The sequence below is a fragment of the Zea mays genome, chromosome 6 (assembly GCF_902167145.1).
Source record: "Zea mays cultivar B73 chromosome 6, Zm-B73-REFERENCE-NAM-5.0, whole genome shotgun sequence".
NCBI classification, from domain to species: Eukaryota; Viridiplantae; Streptophyta; class Magnoliopsida; order Poales; family Poaceae; genus Zea; species Zea mays.
Genome location: NC_050101.1, coordinates 126,735,684 through 126,755,123, shown reverse-complemented (window position 1 = coordinate 126,755,123; position 19,440 = coordinate 126,735,684). Strand labels below are relative to the sequence as shown.

The window sequence follows — 19,440 nt, the reverse complement described above, 5'->3', positions numbered from 1 at the left end:
GACCTTGTGTTCCTAGAAACATGGAGCGTATTTAATTCACATTTCCCTTTTCTCCTCTCCGTCTTCCTCAGAAGACAAAAAAAAAAAGACACATAAACAAAAGGAGTAAAAAAATTCGGACTGAAAAGAAATCGTCCATTGTATTATATCTCAGTTTTCAGGTGGCAGGCGTGTTTGTTCCTGGCTTACCCTCCCCTGCTTTTGTGCTCTTGCGTCCTGCTCCTGCCGGAGCGCAGGCATCTTCTTTTGTGTCATTTGCCTCTGACTGACATGGCCCCAGGGAGGGGGGCTGCCTGTGTGTCCTGTCTCTGTCTGTCTCTGCGTGCGTTGCGTTGCGTTGCGCACTGCCCCCACAGTGCCACTGCCATCTCGCTCGGCTTTGGTTGCCTAGCTGCCTTTCTCCCACTCTCTCTGTATGGACTCACTGTGGCGTGGGGGAGAGAGAAGGCTGCCCTGCCCTCTGCACTGCACCGCACCGCACCCCCACCTGCACTGCGTTTGCATGTTTTGCTTGGCCTCACGCTTGTTCCATGTTTGAACATACCACACCACATTGCACGCAGGAGGACCGGCCGCCACTCTTTCTCGCTCTCTTCTCTTCTCTTGGCTCCAGCTCCACCCACCTCTAGCTGCCTCCCTTCGGCAATGGAGGAGGCGCCACCATCTTCTTCTCCCCCCTCCCCTCCTGTGATGCTACTCTTGCTGCTGCTGCTTATCGTCTCCTCCCCTTGTAGCTCTAGCGCCCTCCTCTCCCCCAAGGGCGTCAACCCTGAAGGTTCTGTCATCTCTCTCTCTCCTTTTCCTTCTTTCCTGTTTCCTCACGTACTCTGCGACTACAGCAGTACCAGTTTCTATCTCTGTTTCGTTTGCCTCAAACAGAATCGTTGTTTTCGACGGCGAATAGAAATGAAAATCAAGGACTCCACTCACTGTCAGCTGTCTTCGTCGTCGCGTTGCTTCTTAGTTGCATTGGTGGGACCTCAGCTCACTGGGTTAATTCTCTGGTATATGTGTGTATGATGTTGTGCAGTGCAAGCTCTGATGACGATCAAGAACACGCTCAAGGACCCCCACGGCGTGCTCAAGAACTGGGACCAGGACTCCGTGGATCCCTGCAGCTGGACCACAGTCAGCTGCTCGCTAGAGAACTTCGTCACCGGACTGTAAGCATCATTCCACTCCCTCGATCGATCTCCCATCCCATCTGCACAACTCATTCCCCGTGTCCATGTGTTCTTACTACCGATGTTTGTGGCTGTTTGATCGTTTGGCAGGGAGGTCCCAGGTCAGAACCTCTCTGGCCTGCTCTCCCCAAGCATAGGGAACCTGACGAATCTTGAGACTATGTGAGTGTGTTACTTCCTTCTCGCGTTTCTGCTTTCAGTCAGTGTGCATGGACGTGTGGTGTGGTTCCTTTTTTTTTTTTTTTTTTTGGCTGGAGCGAGGTTGATCGTTTGCTTCCCTTCCCTGCTGCTGCAGTCTCCTGCAGAACAACAACATCACCGGCCTAATCCCAGCAGAGATCGGCAAGCTTACAAAGCTCAGGACACTTGATCTCTCTAGCAACCACCTGTATGGCGCAATCCCCACTTCTGTGGGCAACCTTGAGAGCCTGCAGTACTTGTGAGTGCATGCAAGCCTCTCATTATGTACTTCTCTTCTCCAGCTATGATAACCTGGGTTTGTTGCCATGTCCAGGAGGCTCAACAACAACACCCTGTCTGGCCCATTCCCTTCAGCATCAGCTAATTTGTCCCAGCTTGTTTTCCTGTGAGTATAGTTTCTCACTGTTTAATTTGTGTTTGCTATTATATTGTTTTTGGGTTTGTTCTCACTGTACACCACCGTGTCTTTCAGAGACTTGTCATATAATAATCTGAGTGGTCCAGTGCCGGGATCTTTGGCAAGAACATTCAAGTAAGGCTAGAATTTTGTGTCTGCCACTTCATAATATAAATTTCACATCCGACGAATATGACACTTGAACATGAAATGTTAGATTGAAGGCTATTCTTCCATTGATGTTCTTGCAGCATAGTTGGGAATCCTCTCATCTGCGGCACCAACAACGCCGAGAGAGATTGCTATGGGACTGCCCCAATGCCGCCATACAACCTCAACAGCTCACTGCCTCCGGCAATAATGTCTAAAAGCCATAAGTTTGCAATTGCATTTGGTACCGCAATTGGCTGCATCGGCCTCCTCGTCCTCGCTGCCGGGTTTCTGTTCTGGTGGAGGCATCGTAGAAACCGGCAGGTCCTTTTTGATGTCGATGGTAAGGAGACCTCCCTCTATGGCTCTATCATTTTGTAGCCTGCTGGGAGGTTAACAGTTAATGATGAAACTGCTCTCGGAATGGATTGGCTGGCCACATGCAGATCAACACATGGAGAACGTTAGCCTCGGGAACGTGAAGAGGTTCCAGTTCAGGGAGCTTCAGTCTGCGACAGGCAACTTCAGCAGCAAGAACATACTGGGAAAAGGTGGCTTTGGATACGTCTACAGAGGGCAGTTCCCTGACGGAACTCTTGTGGCCGTGAAGCGACTCAAGGACGGCAACGCCGCGGGCGGCGAGGCCCAGTTTCAAACCGAGGTCGAGATGATCAGCCTGGCACTGCACAGAAACCTTCTCAGGCTCTATGGGTTCTGCATGACCGCCACAGAGAGGTTGCTGGTCTATCCATACATGTCTAATGGAAGCGTCGCGTCGCGCCTCAAAGGTAAGCTTTTTTTCTTCTTCTTCTTCTCAAGATTCCAATGTGAACTTGCAGTAGTGCAGAACAGATTCTCTCTTCTTCTTCGGAAAGTGACTGGAATCGGATTCTAGCTAGCACTTCCTTATTCTTCCTTCCAGTTGACAAATGTTGGCACAGCTAGCAGTACCACAAGCATACGATTCCTATCCTCACTTTATTCCACAATGATCGCTACGCCTACAGGGAAGCCACCTCTGGACTGGGTGACGAGGAAGAGGATAGCTCTCGGGGCAGGGAGGGGGCTGCTGTACCTGCACGAGCAGTGCGACCCCAAGATCATACACAGGGACGTCAAGGCTGCCAACATCCTGCTAGACGACTGCTGCGAGGCCATTGTCGGTGACTTCGGGCTCGCTAAACTCCTCGACCATCGGGACTCCCATGTCACCACTGCGGTGCGGGGCACTGTCGGCCACATCGCGCCCGAGTACCTCTCCACTGGCCAGTCGTCGGAGAAGACCGACGTCTTCGGGTTCGGCATCCTGCTGCTGGAGCTCGTCACCGGTCAGACGGCGCTGGAGTTTGGGAAGACGGCAAACCAGAAGGGAGCCATGCTGGACTGGGTATACGAAACCGAAAAAAATTAATCTACAGGTCATGCGTGTTTTTTTAACCCATCGAACGGAACAACGAGAGTCATGTCGATCGGTTTCGTTGTTTGATTCATCAGGTGAAGAAGACGCACCAGGAGAAGAAGCTGGACGTGCTGGTGGACCAGGGGCTGAGGGGCGGCTACGACAAGATGGAGCTAGAGGAGATGGTGCGAGTAGCGCTGCTGTGCACGCAGTACCTTCCCGGCCACCGGCCGAAGATGTCGGAGGTGGTCCGGATGCTGGAAGCAGGGGAAGGGCTCGCAGAGCGGTGGGAAGCCTCGCACTCGCAGTCGCAGAGCGCGGACTCGCACGAGTTCAAGGTGCCTGACTTCACTTTCAGCCGCTGCTACTCTGACCTTACCGACGACTCGTCGCTGCTGGTGCAGGCCGTCGAGCTGTCGGGCCCGAGATGATGATGACGACGACGCCGCCGCCAGTTTGCACTTTGTACAGCATGCATATTAAGGACCGAGAATCCTGTGTGGACTACCATACTAGAATAGCTAGCTATAGATGTGTATTAGATTAACTGTACAAAAAGAAGAGCGTGTGAGGTTTGTACTGATTTGGATATTTACAGAATTAGTAGTCGAGACAATAAGACCAAGTAAAAAAGAGCTTTTCATTGTTCATTTCAGAGTGCAACAGGTTCTGAAATAGTGAAATCTCATCAGAGTCCTTAGCTGATTTTGACATAAATGAAACATTCTGCCGAGCCTTCAAATTTATTCAATTTTTCGAGCATGCGTTTCAAAGACCTGAGTGTTTCATGAGACTCACAACATAGAATCGAAATATGCAATTGCATTTTTTTATAATAGAAACAAAAGTTCCGGCTTTTTGTATTGTGATGCGTACAACCATTACATGATACTTATTGAATCAATGAACAGTTATGCAAGTTACTTGTATAATGAAATAGCTCGATGAAACAAAAAAAACATGACTATGGCTAACACTAGCCATCCTCAAGTCTTGCGTTTGATCGTCATCCATGGTTCACAAAGACTTCCATCGCCACCACCTCTAAAGCTTAGCACACATCGAGGGTTTGTTGATGGGTTTACTCCTTCTGTAAAAGTCTTCATAATATAAACTAGTGAGCACCCCTAAAAATAACCTATACAATTGATGGTATTAGTTTATGATTAAAAATCACGTCATTTCGACTAAGCCAAATAGACCAAAATAATGCTGATATACCAATGAGTAATACATTTTTGTATACCAGACCTCTATTACTTTCCCATGACCCGATAATATGATTAATGTTCACGAGCGTGTCTATTTTTAAAGCAAAATAAATTATTCTCCATATGATTTTGGTAATATAGCAATCAAAAAAGAGGTGGTGTATACTCTCATTTCGGTTGCAGAAGCTACAAGTCAAGCTACCATTCCAACGTCTTCTAGATAGATTATCTTTAGTTAGAATCGCTCCCCGGCCTAAATTCCAAAAAAACTTTTATTTTCAAAGAGAGCTTAAGTTTCCAAAGCATCTTATTCCGACTGTTGTTGAGTTTATTCATTAAAATATGGTACATATATTGGACAGAGAAAATTCCATTTTTATGACCATCCCAAACAAATTTATCCCTAGTCGGATTCAAATGAACCGAAGATAGCAAGGATAACATATTGTGCCATTCCACTAATTTAACTCCCATAATTGCTCGGCGGAAAGATAAATTTATATTCGTATCTAAAAAGCTTCCACAACAAGGCCAATTTATTACGCACTATATTAAACAGATTTAGAAATTGTTCTCTAAAAGGTCAACTGGCTAACCAATTATTCTTCCAGAATCTAGTGGCTTAACCATCCCTTACTTGAAAGTGACCCCATCGAAGGAAATGATCCTTAGTATTCATTAGGCCTGACCAGAAATGTGAATGACTCGGTCTTCTCGATGCTTGAGTAAGGGATTTATCTCCTAGATATTTATTTTTGAGTAATTGTTGTCACATCCCATCCTTATTGAGTAATTTGTAGATCCACTTACTGAGTAGGCAAATATTTTTATAGCCAAATTAGGAACGCCTAGACCTCCTATCGACTTGGGCTGACAAACGGTGTGCCACTTGGCCAACCTATATTTCCTTTTACCATTTCTTCTCTACCATAAGAATCTGGACCGAATAACATCTAGCTTTTTCAAAATGTCTATCGGAATATCAAAGAAAGACATCATAAAGATAGGAAGACTACTTAACACAGAATTAATTAAAACCAATCGGCCACCAGAAGATAAAAAATTTGGCCTTCAAAGTACTCGGTCTCTTTTCAAACCGATCTATGACACCTTGGCAGTCACTATTTCTCAATTTTTGATGAATCATATGAATTCCTAGATAATTGAAAGGCATTGACCCAATTGCACAACCAAATAGATGTGAATATTGCAACTCATGATCCTTAGCCATCCCGTAACAAAAAAGCTCACTTTTGTGGAAATTTATTTTTAAACCAAACAATTGCTCAAATACCGTCAAAAGAAGATTGATATTCTGAGCATGATCAAGATTGTGGTCTAAGAAAATTACTGTATCATCAGCATACTGAAGGATAGACAAATCCCTTGGAATCAAATACGGTACAATTCCATGGAACTGATTTTCCTCTTTCGCTCTTGCGAAAAGAATTGCTAGCATATCAGCAACAATATTGAACAAAATTGATGATAGAGGATCCCCTTGATGAAGGCTCTTATAAGTACAAAAGAAAGGGCATACGTCATCATTCACTTTAACTCCAACGTGACCACCAGAAATTATTTTTTGGATCCAAGCACACCAAGATAGAGAGAATCCCTTCATATGCATTGCTTGCTGGAGAAAATTCTATTTTACTTTATCATAAGCCTTTTCAAAATCTAATTTAAGTATAACACCATCCAACTTTTTTCTCTGTAATTCATGGATGGATTCATGAAGGATAATAACCCCTTCAAGGATATTACGACCGGGCATAAAAACTGTCTCAGAGGGACTGACAATTCTGTCTGCTACTAGACCTATCCTATTTGTGAGGAGTTCAGTAATGATTTTAAATGAAAAGTTAAGTAAGCATATAGGTCTATAATCCTTGATTTTAATCATGTTATATTTCTTTGGGATTAAAGTAATTACTCCAAAGTTTAAGTTGTAGACCGATAGAGAATTTTTATGAAAGTCCTAAAACAACGCAATCAGATCATTTTTAATAATTTCCCAACACTTGATAAAACTCAACTGGAAAACCATCTGGTCCAAGAGCTTTATTATTCTCAATGTTAAAAAACACATTTTTAACTTCATCTATAGTAAAATTAGCGTTAACATTTTGTTCTCATAATCCGAGACTTGAGGAATGTCATGAGTATTAGTTTCATCAAGGTCGATAGATGTTATGGATGGTTTACCAAATAGAGTTTTGTAATAGCTCGTAATATGTTTTTTAAGATTTTCTTCATCTACTATACAGGAACCACCATCATCCTGTAATGAATAAATTCTCTGTCACCCGGCGCTTGCCATTAGCCACTAGATGGAAATATTTTGTGTTATCATCCTCGTCGAGAAGGTTCTTGACCTTAGCCCTTTGGAAGAGCCAAACTTCCTTCCTCTCTCAAAATACTAGCTAGTCTATCATTAGCATAGGCTTTAGTGCTAACCTCGTTAGGCGATAAGCAAGAAATTTCTGCCTTTTTATCAAGATCATCGATCAACTCTAAAAGTTGCTTCTTCTCCTTTTTTGTTGACCCGGCAAAATTCTTTGCCCACTCCCTTAGGTAACGTCGAAGGGCTCTGATCTTGTTCTGCCATATCTATATGGCAGATTCTCCTCTATATTCTTGTTGTCAAATAGAACTAACCATATCATAAAAACCCTCTCTAATGAGCCAACCTAACTCAAATTTAAAGTCAAAGTGATTCCCAGGCACATGGGAACTTTGTCATTAAGTAATAAAGGCGTATGATCAGACCGAGATCTGTCAAGCGCTTGGAGTGTTACGTTAGGGAATTTAAGTTCCCACTCTGGGGTCATTAACACCCTTTCTAGCTTTTCAAAAGTGGGTGAAACCAAGTCATTCGCCCAAGTAAATTGTCGACCCACCATATAGATTTCCCGCAATTCTAAATTCTCAATGATAGCATTGAATAAATGAGGCCATCGATAGCAAAACTTTTCATTACTTTTGTCTTCGGCTCTGCACATAATATTGAAATCCCCCTATGATAAAAGGGTGTGTTTCAGCACCACACGCACTTACAAATTCTGTTAAGAAATTATTCTTTAAATCATCTTGAGCTAGACCATAAACAGCAAATAGTGCCCAAATGAAGCTATCATATTTATTTTGAAGGCAGAACTTACAAAAAAAAATTCCCCTTCGTCTATAGCTCCAATGTCATAGACACCCAGATTCACACCTAACATCAGCCCTCCTGACCTTCCTCTAGGTGGCATGATGCGCCAGAGAAAATCGACACCACCATAGAAATGCCTCAAAGCGGAATCCGAGAAGGAACTATGACCCGTTTCCGTGAGAGCAATAAAGTCTAGTCTATGCTCTCTGGAGATCTGAGATAAGTAATTATGTTTAGCCAAATCCCCCAGACCTCTACAATTCAATAAAAATCCTTTCATTTTAAACTAATTTTAGATGGTGTAATAGGTCTTGTGGAAGAACGATTAATCTTCCCTCTAACAAAAGCCTTATTCGCCTTCTTTCTACGAGGCGCGACAGTATGCTCGTAACATTGATCTAATCCACACAACCCAACATCGTCATCCCATCTATCAGTAATGTGGGATAACTCATCATCTAACTTCGCTTCCTCGTCACCATTAAAATTGTCAGCGCTATAAGGAGACGAGGATTTAGCGGCAATAGTGAGTCTATCTATCTCAATATTTTTAATAGCAACCACAGATTGTAACACATGAGTTTCATTACTACCAAGACTAATCCCAATCTCTTCACAATTTGAAGTAATGATTTTTGGGTCGAAAGGGACAAAGGATAATTCACTGATTTCTAGATTACGCTTTGCAGCCAAGCGCTAGGCTTTGGTCAAAATATCTTCATCCATGTTAGTCCTCTTAGCACTTATTGTGGACCCCCTTTGACTAAGCTTTTCAGCCTTTGTTCTCTTAGCAAGAGAATTAGACCTAAGCACCTCCTGCAATACCACCAATACTTGAATATCAGATTGAGCCAGTAAAGAGAGTGCTTGTATCAATTCATCATTTTTTGAATTAGCTTTAATATTAAATTTTTTACATAGAACCTGGAGTATTGATCGGGGCACCTCAGTAAAGGAATTAACCTGTCCCAGATGAATGGAGCGCTCCTGTACATCTGCTTCAATTGGCAAATTAACAGAATAAACAGACCACTGGCAGGGAATATTCAAAAAAGACAGAGTAGTCGGTGAGTCAGTCTGGTGATCGAGTAAATTACCAGCAGTCCTCAAGGACTCGTTCACAAGCTAAAACTGAATGCTGTTATGAGCACCGACGGTAAGGTCTGACTCTTGAAACGACAGATTCCAAGCATCTGCCCTATCCAGGCCGTCATCACCGACTAAGCCACCATCACGCGCCAAATGTCCTGATGCTTGAACATGACCAGTAGCGGCATGAGCATCCTTATTTAAGACATCAGTTTCCAGCACAAGCCTTCCAAAGGACGGCATTACTTTCTGATCTGCACAAACAGAAATCAATGACTCCACGGGTGCCGGTTCAACATGGGCCAAAGTTTCTAGAACAAAAGTCGTCCCCTCCTTCAAGCCACCAATTTTCTGGTCCTCATGATGGACATTCAGTACGTTGACCAAAACATCATCTTGAAGCTTGGAAAAATCACTTTCTAAAGCCTTATCCTCCATGACAGTTGTTGGGGCGAAGGCAAAGACGCCACCCTTCGCTCAAAGTCTTCGCTGCAGCCACTGGTCTGACAGACAAAACAGGCAAGGACACCCTTCGCTTGATCGGCATCAGACGAAGACCGGCGACGAAGTCATCCCACAGTGCGGCCTCGTCCAGCTCAGAGGCCCACGTGCGATCCGGCCCATTGTAACGGGCCCTGCGTGGCCGCCGCGCGTTACGGGCCCAATTTGTAAAGGCATCCCTGTAATTACAGTCTGTAACCCCGCTTTATGGGAATATTCTGGGGATAACTTAGGTAGCTGAGGGCACATGCGTCCTTAGCACAAGGCGCTGGGCGCTCAGGTACCTATAAATACCCCTGCACAGTGCCCGTGGGAGGCCAGATTAACAGAGCTATTGCTTTCTAGCACGTAACCCTGTTGTCATCACTGTTCACTCTTGTTGGCCTCCTTGCGACTGAGAGCAGATTCCAACATTTGGCGTCCATCGTTCGTGCTACGAGAAAACCACCCGCGATGGCACCCAAGAGAGCTAACCCGAAGGCTGACGAGGCTGCGAAGGCAGCACTGCTCGCCGCAAGAAAGGGCAAGGCCCTCGCCCTCACCCAATCCACCCACCAAGAGGCCACTGAAGACAATGTTCCCCGCACCTGCGAAGACGACACTTTCCGCACCTGCGGCCCTGAAGGACAATCGCAGCCACCCCCAGGCTTCGCCCCACTGGAAGGCGCGGACCTCACCGAGGATGGTGAAATCCTCGGCGTCTCAGCGGAAGAACAGCTACAGCTGCGCGCCCTGCGCCTCAAGAACCGCAATCTCCAGAGGCAGAAAGAGATACTGGAGGCCAAGCGCCAGCGCGTGTCCGCACTAGCCAAAGTGCGGCAAATGATACGCGACGAAGAGTAGAAGGCCCAAGACCTCGAGCGTGAGATCGCGCTGATGCAGCGCGAAGGCCACCTTGGCCTGCAGCAAGGGCCCCCCCTCCAGCAGCGCGCACAACTGGAAGACACGCGCGAAGGCCACCTCGGCCTGCAGCATGGGCAACCCCTGCAACACCGAGCACAACCGGAAGACCCGCGTTTCCCCCAGCGCGACTACACCTTCCAGCACGCCGCGCCATTCCAAGGGGTCAACTATCTCGACGAACGAAGTCCCCTGGCGCCACACCTGCAAGTGACGCCTTGGCCAGCTAACTTCCGAGCAGGGACCTATCCCAAGTACAACGGCAGCACCGACCCGGCGCAATACATAATGAGTTATCAGGTCGCCGTTGCATCCGCCGGAGGGGACGACGCCACAATGGCGAAGTCTTTCATCATCGCCCTAGAGGGCCCAGCTCTCACCTGGTTCACCAGATTGCCTCCGCTGTCCATTGATTCCTGGAGAAGTCTCAGAGACAAGTTCCTGCTCAACTTCCAAGGGTACCGCCCAGACACCGACGCCTTGGCCGAGCTCTCGCTTTGCAAGCAGCTGGAAAAGGAGACTCTGTGGGAGTATTACCGCAAATTTTTAACACTCAAGTCACAGCTGCCCTCCGTTGATGATCAGATCGCTATCCACTACGCCATCAGTGGCCTTCGTGCCGGCGTCCTCTACAGCCACTGTATCAGAGATCCGCCCAAGAACCTCCAGGAGCTATATCAGCTCTTTGAAAAATATGCCAAATCCGAAGAGCTCCACCAGCGCAAGGTTGAGTCGCAGCGGAAACCCAAAGATGCCCCACAGTCCAGCCGCACGTGGACGAGGACTCCGCAGCCAGACTCCGGTCGAGACGGCCGCAGTCAGCAGCAAGTGCACATCATCGCCAACCAGCATCCCGCTGCTGACCCCCCTCGTCGCCAGGAATATCCCCCCCAGGGCCGCGGAAATGGAACTCGTGGTAGGGGCCGAGGGCGTGCGCAGCCGCCGCGCCGATTCTATTGCCTTTTCCATGGCGAAGACTGCGCCCACCAAACCAAAGACTGTCCCGAAACGAAGGCCACCAGAGACAGAATGGCACGGGCGCAGCCAGCCGACAACCCCAGAATTGTCGCGCACAATTACCAGCAACCCCCTCCACCATATATCCACGCTCCCGCCCCGCATCCACCGCACCACGCTTACCAACACCATCAGAAGTACAAATCGTACCTCCTCCACCCCCACCACCACACCAGCAACATCAGAACATCCCCCATGCCCCAAAGCAGGAAGACTTCGCCGATCAACCATATCGCGGAGTCATTCACATGATAACTGGGGGGTCCAACACTGACTTCGACACCAAGCGGCAGAAGCGGGACCACTACCGCAGCATCAACCATGTCGCTGTCACTGGCCCAGTCGTGCAGACAAAGTGGTCTCACATACCGCTAACCTTCGACGCACGAGATGTCGACCTGCACAGCGCCCCCCACATCGACGCTATGGTTATCAATTGCAGCGTGGCAGGCTGGGACCTACACAAAGTCCTAGTCGACAACGGCAGTCAGGCGGACATCATCTTCCTCCACGCCTTCGACCGCATGGGTATAAGCCACAGCCTGCTCAAGCCTTCGGACAACCCATTGTATGGCTTTGGCGGCAAGGGCACCTTTCCCGTCGGCAAAATAGAGTTGCCCCTCTCCTTCGGTGTAGCACCCAATGCCCGAAGTGAGCAAGTGACTTTCGATATCGTGGATATGGTATATCCATACAACGCCATCATGGGCCGAGGCTCCATCAATAAGTTCGAAGCCGCCATCCACGGACTGTACCTATGTATGAAGATACCAGGTCCGCTAGGCGCCATTACGGTCTACGGCAACCAGCAGACGGCGCGCAACATAGAGCGGGACTTCGTGCCCGGTCAGAGGAACGTGCACTGCCTCACGGCCCAGCGCGAGGTCCCTACGCCCGCCAGCCCAACCGATAAACAGCACGACAAGGCACAGCTGCAGAGCCAAGACGGGACCAAGACTGTCCCCCTCGATCAGGCCACGCCCAAGCAGACAGTCACTATCAGCGAAGACCTCACCTCGCATGAAGAAGAGAAACTCCTCTGCTGCCTGTCCAAGAATAAAGATGTCTTCGCCTAGTCCGCCCTCGACCTGGTCGGAGTCAGCCGATCCATAATTGAGCACAGCTTGGGAATTGACCCTTCGGTGCGATCAAAAAAGCAGAGGCTTCGCAAAATGTCCGACGAAAAGACAGAGGCTGCCAAGGCGGAGGTGCACCGCCTCCTAGAGGCTAAATTCATCGAGCCAGTGGCTTACCCCACCTGGCTCTCAAATGTTGTAATGGTGCAGAAAAAAGTGGGAAATGGCGAATGTGCATAGACTTCACCAGTCTCAACAAGGCCTGCCCAAAGGACAATTTCCCGTTGCCATGGATCGACAAAATAGTCGATAGCGCGGCCGGATGCGAGGTCATGTCACTCCTCGACTGCTTCTCCGGTTACCACCAGATATACATGAAGGAGGAAGACAAGGCTAGCACCAGCTTTATAACACCCTTCGGCACATATTGCTTCATCAGAATGCCGGAGGGACTCAAGAACGCCGGGTCCACCTTCTCCAGACTCACCAAAACAGTACTCGAAGGGCAGGTTGGCAGAAATATATTTACATATGTGGACGACATCGTCGTCGCCAGCAAGAACAAGGAGGACCATCTCGCCGACCTCGCCGAGACATTCGCGAACATGCAAGACGCACGACTCCGCCTAAACCCGGAAAAGTGCGTCTTCGGCGTTCGCCAGGGCAAAATATTGGGCTACCTGGTATCACGCCGCGGCATCGAGGCCAACCCTACCAAGATCCAGGCCATCGTAGACATGTCGCCTCCGCAGTCCGTCAGGGACGTCCAGCGTCTGACAGGCAGATTGGCCGCTCTCAACAGATTCATCTCCAGGTCCGCCGAGCGAAGCCTCCCCTTCCTCAAAACACTCCACGGTGCAAAGGACTTCGCCTGGGGACCGGAGCAGGCAGCGGCCTTCGCCTCACTAAAACAGTATCTGTCGGAGCTGGCCATCCTCACAAGCCCCGACTCCTCGCTCCCCCTATTGCTCTACGTCGCGGCTTCGCCGCACGCTGTCAGCGCGGCACTAGTGCAGGAGCAAACATTTGAGGGCGTGGTCAGGCAGTGCCCTGTTTACTATGTCTCCGAGGTACTGACACCGTCCAAGTGCAACATGACAGAGCTGGAGAAGATCGCTTACGCAGTTGTTATGTCTTCGCGCAAACTGCGCCACTACTTTGAAGCATTCAAGGTCCGAGTCACCTCAGACAGGGGACTCGGCGAATTATTCAGAAACCCGGAGGCATCGGTGAGGATTGCCAAGTGGGCAGCCGAGTTATCCGGCTACCACATCATCTTCGAGCCCAGGACAGCCATCAAGTCACAAGTCCTGGCAGACTTCGTCGTCGACTGGACTGGGCCAATAACGCAACCAGACCCGTCCACAGAGAAGGTTTGGACTATCCATTGCGACGGCGCATGGTGCCACGCGGGGGCAGGCGTCGCTGCAGTCGTCACCTCACCAGCCGGGGTCAAGCACAGATACGCCGCACGCCTCAGCTTCGCTCTGGAATCCGACAGATGCACAAACAATATAGCAGAATATGAAGCAGTCATCCTCGGCCTCCGCAAGCTAAGGGCCCTCGGAGTCACCACCTGTATCATCAAAACAGACTCCAAGATTGTTGTCGGCCAGGTCGAGAAAGACTACGCAGCAAAGGACCCCGCACTTATGCAATACCTCGCGGCCATCCGAAGTCTCGAGAGACAATTCAAGGGATTCACCTTGCAGCATGTGGATAGGGCCAAGAACGAGGAGGCCGACGCATTGGCCAAGGCCGCCGCCAGGGGCGAGTCCTTGCCCTCTGACGTGTTCTTTCATATCATCGGCACGCCAGCCGTCCGGAGCCCCGAAGGGCTCCATATAACTAATGACAGCGAGGGCCACCGCATAGTCAACCTAATCATGACCGAGGACTGGCGGGCACCAATAACCCTGTTCCTACAGGGGTACTATCATCCAACCGACGTCAGCGAGGCCAAGCGCCTCAGACATCGAAGCCGGGACTTCGCACTGATTGAAGGCCAACTCTACAAGAAATGGGTCAGTCAGCCAATGCTCAAGTGCGTCACCGAAACCGAAGGCATGCAGATCCTACGTGAAGTCCACAGTGGCACGTGCGGCTCACACGCAGGGCCAAGGGCCCTAGTTGCCAAGGTGATCCGCCAGGGTTTTTACTGGCCCGCAATGATCTGCGCCGCAAATCGGGTCTCAAGGTCCTGCGAAGCCTGCCAGAAATTTTCTCCTCGGTCAGCCAGCCCCTCGCAGTATACAAAGCTGATCGCCCATACATGGCCTCTCCAGCATTGGGGCCTGGACATTGTCGGGCCCCTGCCCACCGCTCAGGGGAATCTTAAGTTCGCCTTCGTCGCCGTCGAGTACTTCACCAAATGGATCGAGGCGAGGGCTGTTTCTACAATAACATCAAAGGCTGCCCAAAAATTCTTCTGGCAAAACATTGTTTGCCGCTTTGGAGTACCGTCCGAACTAACAGTTGACAACGGCAAGCAGTTTGACAACCAAGACTTCAAGGATTTTTGTTTCTCCATCGGCACCAAGCTTGCCTTCGCTTCAGTTTATCATCCGCAGTCCAACGGGGTCGTGGAACGCGCCAATGGGAAAATCTTCACAGCTGTCAAGAAGATGCTCCTTGATGAAAAAAGGGCAAATGGACCGATTTGTTACCTGAGGCAGTCTGGGCACTAAACATGACCGAGTGCAGAGCGACTGGGTTTACTCCCTTCCGCCTTCTATACGGATCGGAGGCCATGACCCCGCAAGAAATAAAGCATGGGTCCCCGCGAACAGTTCCGTCAGCTGTCCCCGACGTGGACGAGCCAACTTCAAAGGATCTCATTGACGGAGACCGAGTCTTCGCCCTACAGGCTCTAAACAAATACCAAGCCCAGACCAAAGCATGGCGCGACCACACAGTCATCCCGAGGGAGTTCAGCGAAGGGGACCTCGTACTCGTCCGAACAGCTCGGACGGAGTCCAAGGGCAAGCTGGAGCCCAAGTGGGAGGGCCCCTTTATAGTCAAGACAAAAGCTTCCCCCAGCGCTTACAGGCTCACAACGCCAAACGGCGAGGACCTGGAACATCGACAACCTCCGCAAATTTTTTGTTTGACTCATCAGGGCTGATTTCGCCCTTGTAATTCGCCAAAAACAATCTTGTACCGGCCCGCACTCTTTTCCTCCCGGGGGGTGAGGTTTTTAACGAGGCGGAGCCATGTAATATATGTGTGAAAAATCCCCCGCAAAAGCATGCGTCGAAACAAGACCACGACGACGGTCTTCAACATTCGACCAATTCGAGGTCACCGCGAGGCTAAGCGCTAGCCACCCTCGCGTGCGACAAATCCGCGCAGAAGTCGCCTAAGGGTGCAGCCGGACTAGCACAACAAGTGCGAAAAAACCGAGGTCTACCGCGAAGACTATCCGCGCAGAAGTCGCCTGAGGGTGCAGCCGGACTAGCACAACAAGTGCGAAAAAGCCGAAGTCTACCGCGAAGACTGTCCGCGCAGAAGTCGCCTAAGGGTGCAGCCGGACTAGCACAACAAGTGCGAAAAAACCGAAGTCTACCGCGAAGACTGTCCGCGCAGAAGTCGCCTAAGGGTGCAGCCGGACTAGCACAACAAGTGCGAAAAAACCGAGGTCTACCGTGAAGACTGTCCGCGCAGAAGTCGCCTAAGGGTGCAGCCGGACTAGCACAACAAGTGCGAAAAAACCGAAGTCTACCGCGAAGACTGTCCGCGCAGAAGTCGCCTAAGGGTGCAGCCGGATTAAGCACAACAAGTGCGGAAAAGCCGAAGTCTACCGCGAAGGCTGTCGCACCAGCACAGCATAACAAAACACACCAGACAAAGTACGCAACGCCTTCGCAGGCATAAACAAGCGAGGGCACACAACTTCATCATACAAACCTTTACATATATACAAGCGAGGGCGCCACACTCTACATCGGCTCAACCTTAGGAATAATTCCCATCTCCCTATAATTAAATAACATTATCCTAAGCTCCTCACCCGCAAAAAGACTTCGCAGTTCCCCTTCACCTGTACTCGCGGCGGCCGGCAAAGACAACAGTTCCTGCCGACCAGCCCTACTCACACGAAGCCGAGCCCCCTCCTCCCCACTAACCCTACGCTTCGCAACCGCCCTTCGTCGTCGGCGCCCGGTGCTAGGACCTGACACATCTTGTGCGTCCGCGGCGTGTGGCGAAGCCTCCGCCGCAGCCACATCCATGGCCGCAAAGTAGTCCAAGTCCTCCTCCGACGACTCCTCAGTCCACTCAACCGAGCTCCCAGAGTCAGCAAAATCAAAAAACTCAGATGCAGATCCACCACATTTATTACCACCTTCCGCGGTCGAAGCCGCCAAAAATTTAGTAGTAGCGGTTGCGTGCGCAGGCCCAAAATCTTGAACCTGCGCAGCAACCAAAATTCAGCAACATATCCAAAATTCCCCAACCCTCTACACCCACTACGCCACCTGCGAAGGCCCTGACGTTGCGGGAGCCTCCGCCGTTGGCTCCGCCGTCGCCTCCGCTGTTGTTTCCGCCGCCACCGCCGCGGGATCTTCAGCACTCGGCGCAGCAGCTGCGGGGGCATCAGGCGCGCCTTCGGCCACCTTTGGGAGCAGGTCTTCGTCGGCCGCAGCGGATGCGGGGGCATCCGGTGCGTCTTCCGCGGTCTTCGGGGATGGCTCCAGGGCGACCCCAGACACGGCCTCCGCCGAGGTCGGCTCCGGGTCAGGCAGCGCGCTGTTCAACGCCCCGAAGTCGTCCACCTGCTCTCCACGCGCCGCCTAAGACAAAACAAACAAAATTCAGCAAACACACGCACAGCCCACATCCAACAAACGCCAAACAAACGAAAACGTTACCTGAGCCCTCGCCGTCTCGGCCCGCTCCCTGACCACCCCGCGACCGTGCGGACCCCACATCCGGTCGTAGATGGCCCCGGCGGATTCCTTCACTACGGGGTCTTCAACCTTATAGATATCTCGCTCAAAATCTTCATCGGCCTGGTCGAAGACCTCGAAGTGCCGGCACCCTTCGCGGGAGAGCGCGTTCATCGCCCCCTCGCAGGTGACCAGAGAGGCGTACGACATAAACCCCTCCACGACAGTGGGGAGTGCCTGCAGCTCCTCCTGCACCCATTCCAGACAGCGAAGTCCGGGCTCTCGGTCCGGCACTTCGAAGTCACCGGTCCGCGCACCCAGCTCACGATATGTATCCATAAGCTGAGTGCGCGTCCGTTCGGCCTCCGCGCGCGCCGCGGCCTCGGCCCGTTCCACGCGGCTCTCCAGGGCGATGAGCCGCTCCTGCAGCTGCTCGGCGCGCTCCCTGGCAAGATTGCCCTCCGCCCGTGCCAGATTGGTCTCCGCCTGCGCAGCCTGCGCTTTGGCGAGGGCCTCGTTGGTCTCCCTCCTCTCCCCCGCCAATTGGCGCCGGAGGTCAGCCTTCTCTCCCTCCAGCGCGGCCACCTTGTCCGCCAGCTTGCGGCACTTGCTGTCGGCGGCCGATTTCTCTCGAACGACGTCAGCATGTTGTGTCCGAAGTCTCTCGACTTCGGCAGACACAACTGCCGTGAGGGCCCCCGACGCCGTGCGGTTGGCGAAGTCAGCCACCTGCACAACACACATAAGACCGCAGTGCCAAAAAAAGGCGAAGTCTGGCTCAGCGGACCTGACTTAGCGACTCCACCACCTCCTTCAGCTGGCGGGACGCAGCGCCCGCCTCATCCCTGACGGCTGCGAGGGCCGCCACCTCACCTCCGGCGCTAAGAGCCCCGCCCTTCGCCTTCGGCGCTACGGCAGTCGTCGTTGTCGCCGCGGCAGGCGTAACTATAGCGAGTTGGCCTTCATCCGACCCTGCGACGTATCGACGAATAAATAATCATAATAATAAAAAAAAGAAGAAGAAAAGAGGAGCCAACGACTTACCACCAAGATAGTCCTCCACACTAATATCGGTGGCGAAGTCGGTGATACGCTTGCCTGCCGACGGCAACGCTCGGGCCGCCTTCGCGACCTCCGCCACTCTGCCAGCCGGCGGCACTGCCTTCGTCGATTTTGAGCCCCCGGCGCCCGCCGTCGCCTCCGGCGCTTTGCTAGACGTAGGGGCGCCCGACTTCGCCGCCAGCGGCGGCTTGCCTCCGCCGGGGGCCGCAGCCTTCGCAGACCCCCGCTGCCTCTTCGACCTAGCTTCAACGAGCCTGACAACCGCCTGGCGCTTTTGTGCTGCTCCCTGGCGGTCCTTGTCCATCACTGCCGACACAACAGCAGCAATATTCCGCCCATAAGGAAAAACTCTCCATTCACAAACCATGCGAGATGTAAAAAAGTCCTCGCCAGCCGCGCGGGGGATAGGAACATTCCTAGGCCAGCAACCCCCGATAACCCTCAGCATCCGAGCCGAAGACTCCCGGAGCTCGGGCGAAGACATCCTTCCCCCTGGGGCCGCGCACGTCCTCATCAACTCTCTAGCAAAACTATCAGAAACCCCAAGTCCTCCCATAGCAGTACCTAATTTTCTCTTTTTAGAGGATGGGGCGGCCACCGGCGCAGGGTCGTCTCCGGTCTCCACCACCGGCTTCTTCCCACGGCGGTCCACGTCGTCTTGACCAGGATAGTCGTCATACGGCAATTGATTTAATTCAAAAACCCTGTTCAAACGGTCGTTCGACCCGCGGATATCAAAGCTGCGCTGGCCCTCTGTCCTCGGCACATAACGTCCAACGAGCCGCACCGCCCCATCCTCCGCCTCACGCACAAAGGCGGCCGGGTCGCGGTTTTGCAGATTCAGCGCGAAGGCAGGACTTCGCACCACCCTCCCACCGTGAAAAGGCATCTGGCGAGGGCACACTTCGCCCAACGCCCAGCCATGTGCCAAGGGCCATACCCCGTACGCGACAAACTCTTCGACCAAATCGCGCCCACTGCTCAGGCCGGCGGCGCAGCGAAGGGCCCCTTCGTCCACATCCTCCTCTGCCACTTCAAAGGGCGGGTACGCTGAGTAAAAATGAGAACACATCTCGGACACGGGGAGTCCCTCATGGCCTTCGACGGTACCCTCAGCAACGTAAAACCAAAATTCATTCCAGTTGCCCCACTTGTTGCGGGCGCAAGGAACCAACTCCACCACCTGCATCGTGGTCTTGCCGGTCTTCGG

General features: G+C 51.3%; 1 protein-coding gene across 7 annotated transcripts; it reads left to right on the top strand.

Moving 5' to 3' along the window:
• Positions 1–420: 420 nt before the first annotated feature.
• LOC100281584 (BRASSINOSTEROID INSENSITIVE 1-associated receptor kinase 1) lies at positions 421–4,099 on the top strand. 7 transcript variants are annotated; one of them, XR_004849950.1, is made up of 11 exons: positions 421–775; positions 1,031–1,163; positions 1,275–1,346; positions 1,480–1,623; positions 1,699–1,770; positions 1,858–1,917; positions 2,034–2,275; positions 2,379–2,720; positions 2,940–3,350; positions 3,427–3,669; positions 3,736–3,981. XR_004849950.1 is itself a non-coding variant. In XM_008649592.4 (11 exons), the coding sequence occupies exons 1-11, from the start codon at positions 646–648 to the stop codon at positions 3,760–3,762; spliced, it is 1,845 nt and encodes a 614-aa protein (XP_008647814.1). In that variant the 5' UTR covers positions 422–645; the 3' UTR covers positions 3,763–3,986. The 7 variants fall into 7 exon arrangements, 6 of the variants coding, with proteins under 6 accessions (XP_008647816.1, XP_008647814.1, NP_001147975.1 ...); XM_008649592.4 differs by having other exon boundaries at positions 422–775; positions 2,940–3,319; positions 3,736–3,986; XM_035959574.1 differs by lacking the exon at positions 421–775 and adding an exon at positions 782–931 and having other exon boundaries at positions 2,940–3,319; positions 3,736–3,986.
• Positions 4,100–19,440: the final 15,341 nt, after the last annotated feature.

Bases quoted from the DNA above. Each gene is read 5' to 3' on its own strand.
- LOC100281584 (NM_001154503.3), top strand. From the start codon at position 646: ATGGAGGAGGCGCCACCATCTTCTTCTCCCCCCTCCCCTCCTGTGATG. The intron at 1,624-1,698 runs GTGAGTGCATGC...TGCCATGTCCAG, and splicing joins CTTGAGAGCCTGCAGTACTT to GAGGCTCAACAACAACACCC. The intron at 1,771-1,857 runs GTGAGTATAGTT...CGTGTCTTTCAG, and splicing joins TTGTCCCAGCTTGTTTTCCT to AGACTTGTCATATAATAATC.